Raw genomic sequence first — 17,562 nt, 5'->3', positions numbered from 1 at the left:
TGTAAGTTGATACTGAACATGTTACAAATGTCCATAAAACAATTATTTAATATTTGGTTTAGGATTCGACTGCTAGTTTTGTTTTTTTTTTCATACTGCTGTTTAGTAAATATTATCGTACTAGAACATTATTTTGGTTTACTAATATTCTGTGTTAAAATGAAAAAAATTTATGAAAATGACATGACAAAATATTGACTGTGTTTAATGACATTTTTGTCAAAAGATTATAATTACAACTTTAACAAAAATTGGTGTAAAAATCAAAACTATTCCACAGCACTATAAAGGACTTTCCTCACTGCTGCTGTTTTTTCCAATTTCAGTTTTGCTTTTCCCTTACTGCAATCTCTCTTCATTATGAGCTGTAACATGTAGCCTACTTAGCTCCCACACATAATCTGATGTGTTGAGATTTTATTGTGGTATCAATATCTAGACCACTAGATAATGGGCAACACTCTTGTGGGCTGTTTGGACATAATATTAGCTTCCCAATTAGCACTGTGTTCATATATAAGTGATACTTAAGCAATAAGCATAATGCAGGCAAGCAATCTAATGCTAATAGGTGGATTATAAATGCTTAATATAAATTTGACTAAAATACTAATAAAGCTAAATGAAGGATCTCCCAAGCAACTACAAATAAGTGAATGACATTAGTCTGATCACTTGGAGGCCAATGTGAATGAATGAAAAATTGAATTTTTCTTAATTCCATTAATTATGAGATTGGTATAACATTACCTTGAAATCACTCCATTTATCTCAGGAATTTGAACACAATATAACTATTGTTTGCAAGTTTCCACTAAGATAGTTTCAAGGTAGTTATTTCAGATAAAGAAAAAAAATCCCATCTTAAACCAGCCTAATCTAAGTCTCAGCCTGATCCAGGTATCTCAGTTCTGGTTTGCTGGTTTTAGAGGGGTTTGGGCACTTGTTAGCTGTTCGAGATGGGAGACCAGCCAGCCAATGAGCTAAACCAGCTGAATATAAGCTTGGCCAGGCTAGGAAATCAACTAGACCAGCTTAAACCAGAAAAGACCAGCAAACCAGCTTTGATTTAACATTTTAACCTTTTTTTTTTTCTCAACAAAGAATAGGCTATGAAATGCCCGTACATATTTTGGGTCTGTTATTGGATACGCCATCTCACTAAACCTGTTAATAATTGAGGACCTGTTCAAGCATAAAATAACTTTGTGTAACATATTAAAACATTTGTTAATTTTTATTGAGGAATAAGGTTGAAGCATTTTCTTTCACCATAACTCTGGAAGAAAAAGACAGCAACATGGACACATACATTGACATTTTTCTTTAGGTGAAATCACACGCATGTCTGCTATTGTGTGCTGAGGGCAGCACTATCTTACTCACTGGTACATTAAACAGACAGTGCTGAGTGTTGAAAACAGCTGGAATGCTTAAAATCTGTAAGAGTTAGGCAGAGAAGCACTGCACACAATTTGACTGGGCCTTTAGAGCATGGGCCTAAAACCACTGACTTGTTTCATGTGGCCGCTCAAGTGTTAACAAAGCACAGCAGTAGGATTCAAGGTAAAAATTCTCCATAGAGTAATACATTTTTAACTATACCATAGAAACCTTTCAAATCAGACTTACTGTGACCTACACAACTGTAAACATGCAATTGTAGCATAGGTAATGACAACAAACAAGATAAATGAAAATGTCTCTTTCGAAACCTAAAAAAAGGTATATTGGAACACAGACAAATTGAGAATAAGTGGACAAACATCGATCAATAACTGTATAACTGTGCCAAAAACTGTATATAGTTCAAATTCATGGTTGTAAAAACACTTATTAGTTGTAACTGTTCAACTGGCCCCTAATGGAGAACAACACCTGGCTCAGGCCCTCAGGTAACTTAAGTCTAAGCCACTGCTTTAGTGGTTATAAGTTAACCATGCGGTAGAGCTCTCGGACAGTCTGGGTTCACGCTGCCTGTAATGGAATAGACTGGTAGCATCTAAGTCACTTGAATACTTAATGGCCTCTGCAAACAGCTTAACTACCTGTTGAAAAAGGAAACAGATATTTAACACAAGAACAAAAAAACGATTCATGATGCATTAAAAAGTACGGGCTGACCTGGAAGTTTGTGATAAGGGGCACTCCGTAATCCACAGCCATTCTGCGAATCAGGAAGTTGTCTTTCAGGAACTTGGTGTTGTTATTTGGTAGATTGACCACTAGGTCAATGTGTCTTTCACTGATAAGTCTATTCAGATAACAATGCAAAGATATATACATAAGTTCAGAGACATACTTTATGCAAGTACGTAAATGTGCATTTGTGTGCACTTAATTACAGTCTTGCATGTATCAGAATGCAACGAAATGTAAAACCAAACTTGCATGGCTAGAAGTGTTTGTGTTCATGTTCAAACTTGTTTTTAGGGCCTTACAAACCTTAACAAACTTTTAACAAATATGCAAAACATTAATTATCTATTTAAATACTAAAACCAGTTTCCAGAGCTTCAATTGTGGACTCTAGTCTCAAATAATGTAGGGAGGTTGTATTAAAAGCTCCCTCTAATTAGTAATAAATGTGATTAAGCTGAACCTGTGATCCCACCTAATGTGGTGGAAGCCTTTCGATGCCACCCTTAAGGGTAAATGGCAGACACGATTCAAGAAACTCAGCATCAGCAGTGTTTTCCCTAGGATTTTTTTCAGCAGTGGTGCTGTTTTTTGCGAGTCCGCAAGCCAGACCGCATTAACGTGTGTTGGTGAAGGAATAGCTTTAAATGACCTTAGAATCACTAAAGATGGGTTAATCATGTTCACCTTATCATGTGTGTTTATTTAGTGGGAGTCTTTGACACTTGAAGGGCTCTGGAAGCCCTGACAGCTATCGTAAAAACTGTCAAATAATGAAATGCCTCTATGCAGAAAATGTCTTGCACTATTTGTATTAATGTAGCTTCTTAACACTGTTAATGTGTGTATAATATAGAAGTATGTGTCATAACTATTTTAGATTTCTAGCATTGTTACACCTACAACAGAAATATCAATATTAAAATAGACAAACAAAAATACAATGAATAATTAAGTTCTCACCTGCTGATGCTGGGTAAGGAGGTGTTGTTGCCTTCGTGGCTTGGCCAGGTAACAGGGATTGTTGGAACATCATTAGCATTAAGCCAAGCTGATGTACCCTCTGTGGCATAAAGCTGAACCCATGCCAACAAAATTATGTTCTTTATTCATGAAAAATATAATATATCTAAGAAAGTGAAACAAATACTAAGTGAAATAACTACCACTACTTTCTAGTATTCTCACATCACTAAGTGCAATCAGACCACCAATAATCCCAAAAGTGTGCAGACAAGAGGCATTTTAATAGCGTCTCTGATTTAAACTTTAGTAGCAAAAATTTATTTTTGTTTCCATGAATAATTTCAAACTGTAGGGTATGTGCAGCCATTAAGCCCACTGTTAACTTTAGAGTGAAATAAAATAAAAAGAAACCCTTGTTTAATTTAGATTTAGTTTTTATATTTAAATAACCATTTAATCGATCAGCATTTCTTTCAGGTGGGCTTTTATTAAAAAAATGTTACACCAAAAACAGTCCAAATTGAGTTAAATACATTGTAAAACCCCTCGAATTCAGCCATATATGTTTGAAACTCTTTCAGAAGAGTGAATGAACTAGCTCCACAATAACAAAAACTGTATTTCACATAACAAAATGAACTTAATGCATCTTTTAAATGTTTCAATGGTGATAATTGTATTTAGACTCTGTACCAAATACATTTACAGTTCAACTACTGAAGTATTTTACCTAATATAGAATGAATTCTTGTGTTGTTGTAAATGTAAAATTATGTTTACCAGTCATGTATATTTTTTTAAATGAATAAAAAATTGGGCTTAATTGGAACACCCATGGGATTTAATGGTTCATCATGCACCCTTCAGAATTTTCACGTATTTAATGAACTAGTTTCATTTAAAATATTTGGAGTTAACATTTACAACTTCAAATGTGAGATTAATCTTTAATTTAATCCATGTTTTTTTTTTTCTTTTATGTAAATTTGAGAAATTATAAATAAAAAATGTCTGAAAACAGATTTTGGTAGGCTTAATGGGTACACTTACCCTTGGTTTCAGTGAATCAATTCAACTCTGATCCAACCTTTCATTTTCGCAATTCCTTAAAAAAGCTGGCTGCAACAGCTATTTGGTGATATACATACTGTTTATGCATATATAGTGTATATACAGTATATACTGTATACACTCACTGAGCACTTTATTAGGAACATTATGGTCCTAATAAAGTGCCAGATGTGGTCTTCTGCTGTTGTAGCCCATCAACCTCAAGTAGTTATCTGAGTAACCGTAGCCTTTCTGTCAGCTAGAACCAGTCTGTCCATTCTCTGTTGATCTCTCTCATTAACAAGGGGTTTCCATCCACACCCAATCACTAGATGTCTTCTGATTTTGGCACCATTCTGAGGAAACTCTACAGACTATTGTGCGTGAATCCGAGGATATCAGCAGTTACAGAAATACTCAAACCACTGAGATCAAATTTCTTCCCCATTTTGATGGTTGATGAAATGATAAATGGAAGCTCCTGACCCGTATCGATGCATGATTTTATATATTGCACTGCTGCCACACGATTGGCTGATTAGATAATCGCATGAATAAGTATGTGTAAAGGTGTTCTTAATAAAGTGCTCATTGAATATATATATATATATATATATATATATATATATATATATATATATATATATATATATATATCAGGGCTGCACAATTAATTCGAAAAACGAATTGTGATTAGGACTGCCACGATTATGTAATCATGAAAACTGATGATTACAGCATTCAATTTAAGTCTGCTCCTGTTGCTATCTGTAATGACAACTGATCCTAATGCACAACCTGGTTTCGGTTGACCACACGAATAGCTTTGTGGTGCTAAGTAGCATTAAGGCGTGGCTGCTTTTTCCACTGAACGGCTCATTAAAAGTGTGTATTTATTGGACTGAATGCTGATGTGGAAGCGGCAGCAGAAGAGGTAGCCCTCGTGTCAAGCCCTCCTCGTGTGAAGATCAGCGAGTCTACCTGTGCGAGTCCACCGAGCAAGGACACCGACAAGGCGCCACTCACCATAGCACTTAAGTATTTTTGGTTTTATCTCTTATTATTTTACTTCTACATACTAACATGTCTAGTTCACTAATAACACATGCCTTCAAGCACATCCCTGTTATCTGTTGTAGACCGTTCAAAAGATACAGATGCATGACCAAACACAACCCACACAACCTACGGCAACTTTGCACTTCAGCACCTGCTCCGCTCTCGTTCTCAGTGGGACTCTGGAACTGCCAGTCTGCTGTGAACAAAGCTGCATTCATTCCAGCCTTTGCCACACAGTCCACCCTCAGCATCCTGGCACTGACGGAGACATGGATACGTCCTGAGGATACAGCAACACCTGCTGCTCTCTCCAACAACTTCTCCTTCTCTTACACCCCTCATCATACCGGTAGGACTTTTTCATCAGAGGCTTCGCTATGTAACAATACATCTTTTGAATTCCATGCCGTTACAACAAGGCATCCCACAAAAATACATGTTGTTCTCCAACCACCCCACCACCTGTTCCCTTGACCCCATTCCATCACACCTTCTCCAGGCCATCTCTCCGGCCATCCTACCTGCACTCACACACATAATTAACACGTCTCTACTTACAGGCACTTTTCCCACTACATTTAAGCAGGCTCGAGTAATCTCACTGCTGAAAAAAAAGATAGAACATTACAGACCAGTCTCTCTCATCCCATTCATGGTAAAAACACTTGAAAGGGCAGTTTTCATTCAGATCTCTGCCTATCTCTCACAGAACAAGCTGCTGGATGACAATCAGTCAGGCTTCAAATGTGGACACTCCATCGAGACTGCCCTGCTGTCTGTCACAGAGTCACTGAGACAGGCGAAAGCTGAATCCAAATCATCCATTCTGATTCTGCTGGACCTTTCTGCATCCTTTGACACAGTCAACCATCAGATCCTTCTCTCCACCCTCTCTACTCTGGGCATCAGAGGAACTGTGCTGGACTGGTTGACCTCCTATCTCTCAGAGAGGTGAGGTATCCAAGCCACATCAGTTACTTACTGAGGTACCTCAGGGATCAGTGCTTGGACCACTTCTCTTCTCCATATACACAACATCACTGGGACCCATCATTCAGTCTCATAGTTTCTCTTACCACTGCTATGCTGACGACACGCAACTCTACTTGTCTTTTCAGCTCAACGACACCACAGTGACTGCTCGAATGGATGAAGGAACACCACCTGCAACTCAACCCAGCCAAGACGGAACTCCTTGTCTTTCCAGCCAACCCTGCTGTTGAACACAACATCACCGTGCAGCTGGGTTCAACTACAGTATCGCTTTCCAAAACGGTCAGAAATCTAGGGGTAACCATTGATAACAAGCTACATTTCACAGACTTCATCTCAAAGACTGCAAGATCATGTAGATTTACACTCTATAATATCAGGAAAATAAGACCTTTCCTCTTTTACCTTTTCCTGGTTCACCGGTTGTCCTTCCTTTGGCCAATTTTGCAAGGTACTAACTACTGCATACCGGGAAAAACACACAAGACCTGCCGTTTTGGAGATGCTCTGACCCAATCGTCTAACCAACAATCATCCGTGCAATTATCCAATCAGCCAATCGTGTGAAAGCAGTGAAGTGCATAAAATCAAACATATATGGTTTAGGAGCTTCAGTTAATGTTCACATCAACCATCGGAATGGGGGAAAAATGTGATCTCAGTGATTTGCGCTGTGGCATGATTGTTGGTGCCAGATGGGATAGTTTGTTTATTTCTGTAACTGGTGATCTCCTTGGATTTTCACGCACAACAGCCTCTGGAATGTACTCTGAATGGTGCCAAAAACAAAAAACATCCAGTGAGCTGTACAATTGTGTTGAGAAGAATATAATCTCAGAATGCTAAACTAGTCGACTAAAACTAATGTAGTCGACACTGTCAGCCTGAGGTTGATTTGTTGCTTACCATGTGATTTATAAAACGGTGTCTGTAGGAAATACAGTGGGCGAAAAGGGATAGAATCAGAAAATAAACCATGGTTGCACAGTAGCCCAGCAGGTGCCGATATCCTTGTCGAATGCGAATCGTCAATAATAAAAAGAAGAAATTCAGTGGTATGAAGCCTGGTATCTCTGCACTTAAAAAGCAGGTGGCTCAAATGTACTTTTAAAAAAGATGACACAAACGCAACGGTTACCAGCAATATGTGTAATTTGGCCTTCAAATACAACAGAAATACCAGCTTTGATGGAATGGCATAACGAATATTCGAATTTGAGTCGACTAATGGCCTGGGTCGTGCAACCTAATGTGTGTGTGTGTATATATATATATATATATATATATATATATATATATATATATATATATATATATATATATATTCACACACTGGTGGCCAAAAGTTTGGAATAATGTAGAGATTTTGCTGTTTCAGAAAGAAATTTGTACTTTAATTCACCAAAGTGGCATTCAACTGATCACAAAGTATAGTCAGGACATTACTGATGTAAAAAAAACAGCACCATCACTATTTAAAAAAAATAAGTTATTTTTGATCAAATCTAGACAGGCTCAATTTCCAGCAGCCATCACTCCAACACCTTATCCTCGAGAAATCATGCTAAATTGCTAATTTGATACTAGAAAATCACTGGCCATTATATCAAAAACGCAGTTGAAAGCTATTTGGTTCATAAAATGAAGCTTACATTGTCTTTGTGTTTGTATTTGAGTTGCCACAGAATGCAATAGACTGGCATGTCTTAAGGTCAATATTAGGTTAAAAAATTGCAAAAAAGAAACAACTTTCTATAGAAACTCACCAGTCAATCATTGTTTTGAGGAATGAAGCCTATACAATGCTTAAAAATGCTAAAAAACTGAAGATTTCATACAAAGGTGTACACTACATTCTTCAAAGACAAAGGACAACTTGCTCTAACAATGGCAGAAAGTGATGTGGAAGTCCAGATGTACAACTAAACAAGAGGATAAGTACACCAGAGTCTCTAGTTTGAGATGTAGATGCTTCACATGTCCTCAGCTGACAGCTTCATTGAATTCTACCCACTTAACAAAGTGAAGAGTAAGGGGTGCAGGCCTTATGGGAAGAATTGCAAAGAAAAAGCCACTTTTGAAACAGAAAAACATAAAGAAAATGTTTGAGTGGGCAAAGAAACACAGACACTGGACAACATCTTAACCCCATTGAGTATTTATGGCACCAGCTAGACTGTAAGGTGGGTGAGAAGTGACCGACAAGACAGCCACATCTATGGCAAGTGCTACAGGAAGCGTGGGGTGAAATGTCACCTAGTATCTAGACAAACTGACAGCTAGAATTCCAAGGATCTGAAAAGCTGTCAATGTTGCACATGGAGGATTTTTTTGAAGAGAACTCTTTGATGTAGTTAGAAGTTATGAAAAAAATACATTTTCAAATTTGAACAGTTATTTTTCACGTTATTAATGTCCTATCTATACATTGCGATCAGTTAAATGCCACTTTGGTGAATAAAAGTACCAATTTCTTTCCATAAGAGCAAAATCTGTAGATTATTCCAAACTTTTGGCTGCCAGTGTATATATATATATATATATATATATATATATATATATATATATATATATATATCAAAGGTCTATTTTTTTTATCGCCCAGGAAAATAATGACTCACCTTAAAGCCCTCCTCATGAAGCTTGTGAGCAGTGGACAGGAAGTTAGGTCTGAATGAATGCTGGAGAAAAAATAAAGAAATAAAATAAAGAAATGAGAGATTGGAAAAAGAAAGCAGAAAGAAAAAGACAGACCATCAGAAAAAAGATTAAAGCCTAAGCTGACACTCTGTGTGGATGGACACAGAATATATCCATTTCTTGATGAAAATTCTTCCTTTAAGCACTTTCAGATCAATAGCATAGCTCTGTGTTCATGGAGACTTAACCATGGGCTAGTAATCAGACTTTAAAAAGCATGTCAGATCTGCCGTCCCCAGGTATGGCCATCAGGCAGGTAGCGTACAAAGAAATCTCTTTTGTTTCGAATGGGAATTTCATGCTCTCATTAGTACTCAAGACTACATTAGAACACAATGATGCCTGAACACCACCAATGACCCAGACAAGATATTTGATTTCCACGCTGAGTGCAGGAGGAAATGAAAGAGGGCACGCAGAAGATTATATTTTATCAAAACGTTAAACAAAACCTCTGGATTTCACTGTCAATGTTGAGGCTCTATGTGTGTAAACATCACACAGTTACACACATGGAAACTACAACACAAAAATACACTTTGCCTATAAAGAACCAAGTGAGGAAATATATATCAGAAACTACTGGAAATGCTTTGTGTTTTAAAATTGAGGAATTTCTTTATGTATCTGTTTCTGTCCAAACAAACAAGAAGTGGACTGATTGGCTACATCTGTAAGTGTATGTGTGTTTTCAACTAAATGCTATAAAAACTTGTTTTTAAAGGAATAGTTGTTTTTAAAGGAATAGAATTTGTTTCTGCAGAATGCAAATTAAGATGTTTTTATAGATGTATAATATGTTTATATCCATACAATGAAAGTTAATGGTTTCCAAAACTCTTAACCTCCAAAAAGGACATAACGGCTGCATTAAGGTAATCCATACACTTCGAGTGGTTTAATCCATGTCTTCTGGGAATGAAACAGACCAAAATGTTACTCTCAATTCACTCAAAATCTTGCAATCTGCAGTCTCCTTGGTGCAATTACAATTTGAACTTCCTCAAGAAAGTGTAATCAAGCTTGCCATCCTACATTTCAGAAATCCACTGTTCCAGGACTAGAATAGCTGCCGGTAGAGTGACAGAATTTCTGCATCATTGCCGGTTGTGACAGGGTGGAGGGTGGGGCCGGTTCATGATTTTACACACCTGGTCCCTTTATCAGGCTAATCAAGCCTCCGAGAGGGATAAAGGCCGACTGCGGATGGTGTTGCGACAGAGAGAGAACGGGCAGCTGTTTACGGGCAGCTGTCCGTCCTATGTGTGTGTTTGTGTCTTTTGGTTTATTTCTTCATTAAACTATTATTTATATTGTCAAGCCGGTTCTCGCCTCCTCCTTTCCATTGAACTGCTTTACACCGGTGCCAAAACCCGGAAAGGCAACACATTCTCACACCCCAACTCGTCACATTTGGACGCTTGGGCAGGACCCCTTGGCGTCACTTATTGACGCGCTGGGTGTACCTTTGGCATCATTTTACGACGTGTCCGGTTTTTAAACATAAAAAAACAGTTGGAGGGCCATTGTAGCCCATTCCTTTTTATTTTTATTTATTGCAGTCTCGACTCTCGACCCATTCGCGGCGTGAGCTTACCCAAGACGTGAAATTTCAACGCTACACGCTCCGGTTCAGAGATATATAGAATGGCGTCATTTTACAACGTGTCCGGGTTTTTAAACATCAAAAAAACAGTTGGAGGGCCATTGTAGCCTATTCCTTTTTATTTTTATTTATTGCAGTCTCGACCCATTCGCAGTGTGAGCTTACCCAAGACGTGAAATTTCAACGCTACACGCTCCGGTTCGGAGCTACATAGAAGTCCATCGGACTACCCTGCGCGTTGAAAAATGACGCCAAAGGTATACCCAGCGCATCAATAAGTGACGAAACTGCCCAAGCGTCCGTATGTGACGAGTTGGGGTGAGAATGTGTTGGGAAAGGAGGAGGTGAGAAACGGCTTGACAATATAAATAATATTTTAATGAAAAACTTGAACAAAAGACACAAACACACACATGACGGACAGCTGCCCGTAAAAGATCTCCCTCTGGACGGGCACTTCACCACACCCTGCAGCCACACTGGTCAGGCGTACCGGCCCACTCTTTGAGTACTCCGGAGACTGCAACTAAATTAGTAAACGATGACAGAATTTTCATTTTGGGGGAACTATGCCTTTAAACATCTTAGCGCTCATAAATTTGCACTAAATATTGCTACTTGTTACGAATGAGGTCGGAGTCAGACAAGGGATGAGGATCCAAATGCAGGTTTATTGATAAAAAGGAAACAAACAGGGATGAACAAACAAAACTACCACGATGTGCAAAATGAAAACGAAACACAGGAACACAGGCATGGGAGCGAGCATAAACTACGCACAACAACATTCAACGATAGACAAGGACTGAAACAAAAACCAGGATATATATACATGAACATAGAACTAAGGGGCCATTGAACAAACAGAACACTAAACAAGATAACAAGATGACAAACAGAAGCAAATGGCAAACTTAACGAGGGCAGGTGAAAACAATGAACAGTGAACACGAGGGCTGACAGGAAGACTATGGAGGTACAAGGGTGACAAAAGTGAAAACTAAGGAATAACAAAAGTGACAAAATTACAAACAAAGGGCAACAGTGAGACAAGACTTACACTTCTCAAAGAGCTAACATTTACATCACATTCTGACCACTGTCATTCAAGGAGGAATTTAACTGCAGCTATCCAAATAACAATCTCAGATCAAAACGAGCTAAAAATGCTAATGTTCTAATGAGTACATTTGAACAGGAAATGTTATGCTAATTCAAGAGAGCTTCATCCTTTAGGAAAAAATTTTTAAAATCTTCCTCACTTGTATCCCAATGAGAATGCCTTTCTGTGGAAGCTTGAATCCTGTTGAGAGCATGGCCTTCAGGAAGGCAGAGTAGATGTTTGGTCCAAAGCAAGCCACCTACAGAGAGTAAACGAGAATGTTGAAAATCAAGAGACAGAAAGAAATATCTTGATCTTCAAGATCATGAGCACATCTGTGAATATTCATTGCAGGCTGCAGATTCTCCTGGATAAATTATTCATTTGTCTCTGTTAGTACAATATTTAAAGTCAAAGTTAAATAAATCAAATATATTAAATATGTTGCTGAATGGAGGTAGAATGGTGTAATATTGCAATTACGGAAATAACAGACAGAATGGGGCCATCATCAACTGGGGTAGAATATTGTACTTCTAATATATATTGTATTTGTATTTCTAATACTGAAATCAGTCAGTGAAACGAATAGCACTGAGCAGCAGTAAAGCTCCGCCTGCTACACTGTCCTCAAGGCTGGTTTCTATGTTTTTCTTATTACCTGGGAGAGAGCAGGTGGATAGGTCCGTGTGGAAACAAAAAATGTTCTTCTCTGAATTTGGAGAGAGGATGGAAAGTCTGGATGTGCACTGGATGTATGTCCATGAGTGCGTCTGAACTAATAGGACAATATGTATGCTGTTTCTTGGCAAGCTGTGATGAATACATGATCTGGAGCCTCAATATATTCTTATGAGGCTGAAGAACCTTCATACCTCTCCAGTTGAGGCCATCTCACAACGAAGGACTGGGTCAGCATCTCTTAGTCGTGGCCAGGAAAACATGGGAGCCTAGCAAAGAGTCAGAAGGGGAGGTGTTCCAAATATATTAGTAGTACTAAAGTCTGGTACTTTACTTTTAGTACTTGTCGGCTAATAAATTGTTGTTTTTTTAGAAATGGTCCCATTTGAAAGAAAAATCACAAATGAAATATTTTAACATCACAATTGCTTCTCCTTCATAGGACTTGGTCTTGAAAATAAATTTATGAGAAATGTCAAATGTTCATTGTGAAATCACAGATTTTTCATGCAGACATTGGTATCTTGGAAAATCTGAAAGTAGTGCGAGACATTGTTGGGATCTCTTCTGAATCTCTAGAGGAGAAACATGAGATTAATGGGGCATTTTTCACTTGAGAAACATCTGAGAAGCAGAAGATCTAACATTTGCTCTTCATTTATTCTCATTGCTCTCTAGGAGAAGCAGTTGAGACATTAAAAGATTACACCAAGATATTATTCACTCACTGAGCACTTTATTAGGAATACCTGTACACCTACTTACTCCTGCAATTATCTAATCAGCCAATCATGTGGCAACATTGCAATGCATAAAATCATTCAGATTCGGGTCAGGAGCTTCAGTTAATGTTCACATCAACCATTAGAATGGGGAAAAAAATGTGATCTCAGTGATTTCGACAGTGGCATGATTGTTGGTGCCAGAGGGGCTGGTTTGAGTATTTCTGTAACTGCTGCTCTCCTGGGACTTTCATGCACAACAGTCTCTAGAGATTATTTAGAATGGTTCCAAAAACAAAAAAAAATCCAATGAGTGGCAGTTCTGCGGACGAAAAAGCCTGATGAGAGAGGTCAGTGGAGAATGGCCAGACTGGTTCTAACTGACAGAAAGGCTACGGTAACTCAAATAACCACTCAGAATAGCATCTCAGAATGTCGAACCTTGAGGAGGATGGGCTACAAGAGCAGAGGACCACATCGGGCACTTTATTAAGACTATAGTATTCCTAATAAAGTCTTCAGTGAGTGTAGATTTTGCCAAGATTCCAAAGTCTGCAATGAAAAGTTAAATGAATTTAACATTTTATTTCAAAATTTTCCAAGACCAAATTATTTGCGATATGCTATTCACATTAATTTTATGGCTCTGTAGCCTACTCTCACTGTATGTTGTCTCATTTGTGTCTATTTTTATCACACCAGAGAAATACCTCAAACAAAGATGATATTCAAAATAAATTTACTGTAAGATCTCAACATATGAGAAATAAAAACTTTCCTCTGGGGATACAAGGAGGAACAAACACTTTTGTTAATTGGCCATGCCGGTTATGTCAAATTGGCCTACCTGATAGCTGATATTTTGTTGCATCTCTAATTTTGAATTTACAAGACTTCCAATTAGCATAGGCCTATCCTGCAAGAGAAATGGTTGGCTACATTTGAGCACCTCAGAAGACAGATTTTCACAAGGATCTTTTCATTTAGCCAAACCATCTGATACAAATGCTTTTCATTTAGTGACATTTCATTGCAGAAGCATTGCTCAGTGTTTATCAAGAATACAAAATAAAAAAATAAAAAAAAGAAACCTAATGAAAGTCTAGTGTGTCCTGTTTTAATACAAGATCTATGGTTTCAAGTACTACCCCAATTCCTAAAAAGTTGGGACAGTTTGAAAAATGCTAATTAAAGCAAAAAGGAGTGATTTGTAAATGATATTCACCCTTTGCAATATTGAATACTGAACACTATGCACTACAACTAAACATTACATGATGTTTTACCTTGTGAATTTCATAGTTTTTTTTATGTACAATAATTTCAAATCAGATGATTGCAACACGCTCCAAAAAAAGTTGAGACAGGGGCAATTTAAGACTAATAACAATCTGTTAAAATAAGGCAATGCGAAACAGGAGATGTTAAACAGGTGAGGCAATCATGTCATAGTATACAAGGAGCCTCCAAAAACAGCCTACTCCTTCAAGAGCAAGGATCATTTGAGACTTGTCAATTTACCAACAGATGCTTCAGCAAATAATCCAGCACTTTTAGAACAATGTTCCCCAAGATGATAACCACTTCTGAATGCGCATGATCTCTGTTCCCTCAAGACTTTACTATGCATAGCAGAAGACCTACATCAACAATGTCCAGAATCGCTGCCGACTTCTCTGGGCTCAGTCTCATCTTTGATGTAAAGTAGAACAGAGGAACCATGTTTTTTGATCCGATGAGTCCACATTTCAAAAAGTGTTTTCTATAGGTCCAAAAGCCAGTGTCTGTAAGGGCCAGGGGTGAGTCAGTGCCAATGGCATGTGTAACCCACACATCTGTGAGGGCACCATTAACCCTTTCCCCGCTAGCGTTTTTAAAAAAAAGTTGCCAGCCACCGCCAGGGTTTTTGACGATTTTCGATTCGACGATTTTTTAATGGCCCGCAGAATATTTTCTTCCATGAATATATGAAGATGCTATATATCAAAATAAAGATCTGGGCCTCTGCTTTTAGGCAAAAAAAACGATTTTATTTTATCTTCATTTGTTCTTTTTTTATTGCGACTTGAACAGAGGTAGGTTTTGTCAAAAAACAACATTTCAGACAAAAAGCTGAGAAAAAGGCATGTTTATGTCTGACATTTTGAGCTTCTCATACTCCACTTCTTCATGTTTGAGACGATCGCAGTCTGTTTCTTTGATCAAAGAGTTGTGTACTCTTTCAAAACATGCGCAGGGGTCTTCCTTACCGTATAACACCTAAAACACGGAAACACGGAAAATTCCGTGTTTGGCGGGGAAGCGTTTTTTCATAAAACACGGAAAATTCCGTGTTTGGCGGGGAAAGAGTGTGCAGACAGATGTGTAAATATTTTGGAGCATCATATACTGCCATCCAGCACTGTCTTTTTCAAGGACATCCCGTCATTTTCTGCAGGACAACTTTAAACCACATACTGGCCGCATAAGCAGAGAGTGCGGGTGCTATATTGGCCTGCCTGCAGTCCTGACCATCTCCAATTGAGTACGTGTTGTGCATTATGAAGCGCACAATACTGCAATGAAGACTTTGTAGAACTGTGCAGCTCAAGAACTGCATAATGGATGAATGGGGAAAACTCCACTTTTTAAACTTAACAATCTTGTGTCTTCAGTGCCTAAATGCTTAATAAGTTTTATTAGAAGAAATTGTGATGTTTCAGTGGTAAACACTCGACTGTCCCAACTTTTTTGGAGTGTTATGCAATCATCTGATTTGAAATTACATTACATAAAATTTAAAAAAAAAAAAAACAACAATGAAATTCACAAGGTAAAACATCATATAATGTTTATTTGTAGTGCTTTCAATATAGCAAAGGGTGAATATAATTAAACTGATTATATATAAAATAATAATTATATACAAATTATATACAAATATAATATAAAATAACTCATTTTTGCTTTTATTAGCAGTTTTTATACTGTCCCAACTTTTCAGAATTGGGGTTGTACATTTGATATCTTCACACCAATCAAATGAACAGCTGAAACAGTAATAACCTCCACTATATGAGAACTCCTGCAAAGCAAAACAAGAAAACTGCAGCACCACTGCCACCTACTGTACAGGCCAAAACATGAGCAAAACCGCCTGTGTCCACATAAGCAACATTCAAAAACATTTGTTTGTGAGGAGACAAGGACACAAAACCACAATGCGATAATTTAAACAAAGGTGTGGTTGTGACACATCTATAAGCAGGCAGGGGCACATGAAAGTGATACTGGGTCCTACAAACAGTCAGCTTGTAGTACATGGTGAATTAATGGGCGAGTGTTAAAGGCAGAATGTTTTTGGGCTGGTCCTACAGGGGAGCAGTATGACTTTTCTATTCAAGCTTTTCTCAAATGATGGGGCAAGCTGATTGCCCTGTGAGAAGTAATGTCCTCATCTCTCCAATTAAATGCAGACAGCTCCCATTACCTCCTCACAGGGGAAATAGTACACAGATTAGCATGTCACCTCTGCCTCCACTGCAGCGGGCGACAAAGGGGGAACTCATCCTTGAAGCTATCTAATCAGCCCTGGAAAATCCAGCCTCACTTATACATGTAAATGCGAGAATAGGCCACACTGCCGGGAATAAACACAAGCAGCTTTGATTCGTTCTGTTATTGATGCATTGTTGGCCGTTAATGTGGTCGAAATCCCACCGGAATCGACAAGCTCAACTGTGGAGGTGAAGGACACTACAAGTTCTACTACTAAACTGGGCACCATTCCTGAGACCGTTTTCAAGCTCACCATGAAACCAGATATATTATTTACTATTGAAGCCCCTGAGAATTAACACTGCCCACCGAGAAGAATCCCAGAACATCTTTGATGAAGAAACAAAGAGAGGTCTTCCCTATTACCAATTTATAGAGCTTCCTTGAAAAGCCGGTGGTTGCCATGAAAACCAGGCCTTCCTGGTCCCAACAGGTAACTGCATACATTACAAGAGGAAAATTGTGAATTCTTATTGTACAATCATTTCACATAATGCCAGTAGGAAGCTGAAGAAAAGTCAGTGAGCAAATTCATATTGGACCTTTAGAGAGATATCAGGATCAGCTTGGTGGACATATTTCCTCAACAACCCATGGTGCTTCTGGCTAATGTGAGGAGCAGAGCAGAGCAAATAATGAAAACTAGTACTCTGTGAAACACACAGAGTGTATCCATGTATTTTCAAAACTCTTGCATTACATTCTTCAACTAACAGCAGAATCCGTAAAGCTGAGGAAAACTGTAAAGATTTCACATTGGGGACTTGTTAGTCAGAGAGAGTACCATTTCAGAGATGTTACCTGAGCTTGACAAAGCAGAGGAAACATGAAACATAACAATGTGCCAAGGTGGACTCTTTAGACACAAGATAGCAGGCAAAAAGATAGAGAGAGAGAGAGAGAGAGAGAGAAAGAAATACAGAATGTGCTTGTACACATTCAAACACGGCATGCCACAATTGGTCACAAGATGAGCGAGAACCAATGGCGTCAGTGATGTGGCAGCT

General features: G+C 38.2%; 1 protein-coding gene across 1 annotated transcript in view; it reads right to left on the bottom strand.

The window, feature by feature from the left end:
• Positions 1-1,258: 1,258 nt before the first annotated feature.
• cps1 (carbamoyl-phosphate synthase 1, mitochondrial) overlaps positions 1,259-17,562 on the bottom strand; it is a 75,310-nt gene continuing 59,006 nt past the window's right edge. Inside the window, 6 exon segments of the mRNA XM_052142549.1 lie at positions 1,259-2,048; positions 2,125-2,254; positions 3,103-3,215; positions 8,829-8,888; positions 11,776-11,874; positions 12,491-12,565. Of these exon segments, the coding sequence (XP_051998509.1) occupies positions 1,920-2,048; positions 2,125-2,254; positions 3,103-3,215; positions 8,829-8,888; positions 11,776-11,874; positions 12,491-12,565 (606 nt within the window). The 3' untranslated portion in view covers positions 1,259-1,919.

The sequence above is a fragment of the Xyrauchen texanus genome, chromosome 14 (genome assembly GCF_025860055.1).
Source record: "Xyrauchen texanus isolate HMW12.3.18 chromosome 14, RBS_HiC_50CHRs, whole genome shotgun sequence".
In the NCBI taxonomy this organism is placed as follows: Eukaryota; Metazoa; Chordata; class Actinopteri; order Cypriniformes; family Catostomidae; genus Xyrauchen; species Xyrauchen texanus.
This window is presented reverse-complemented; position numbering and strand designations above follow the sequence as displayed.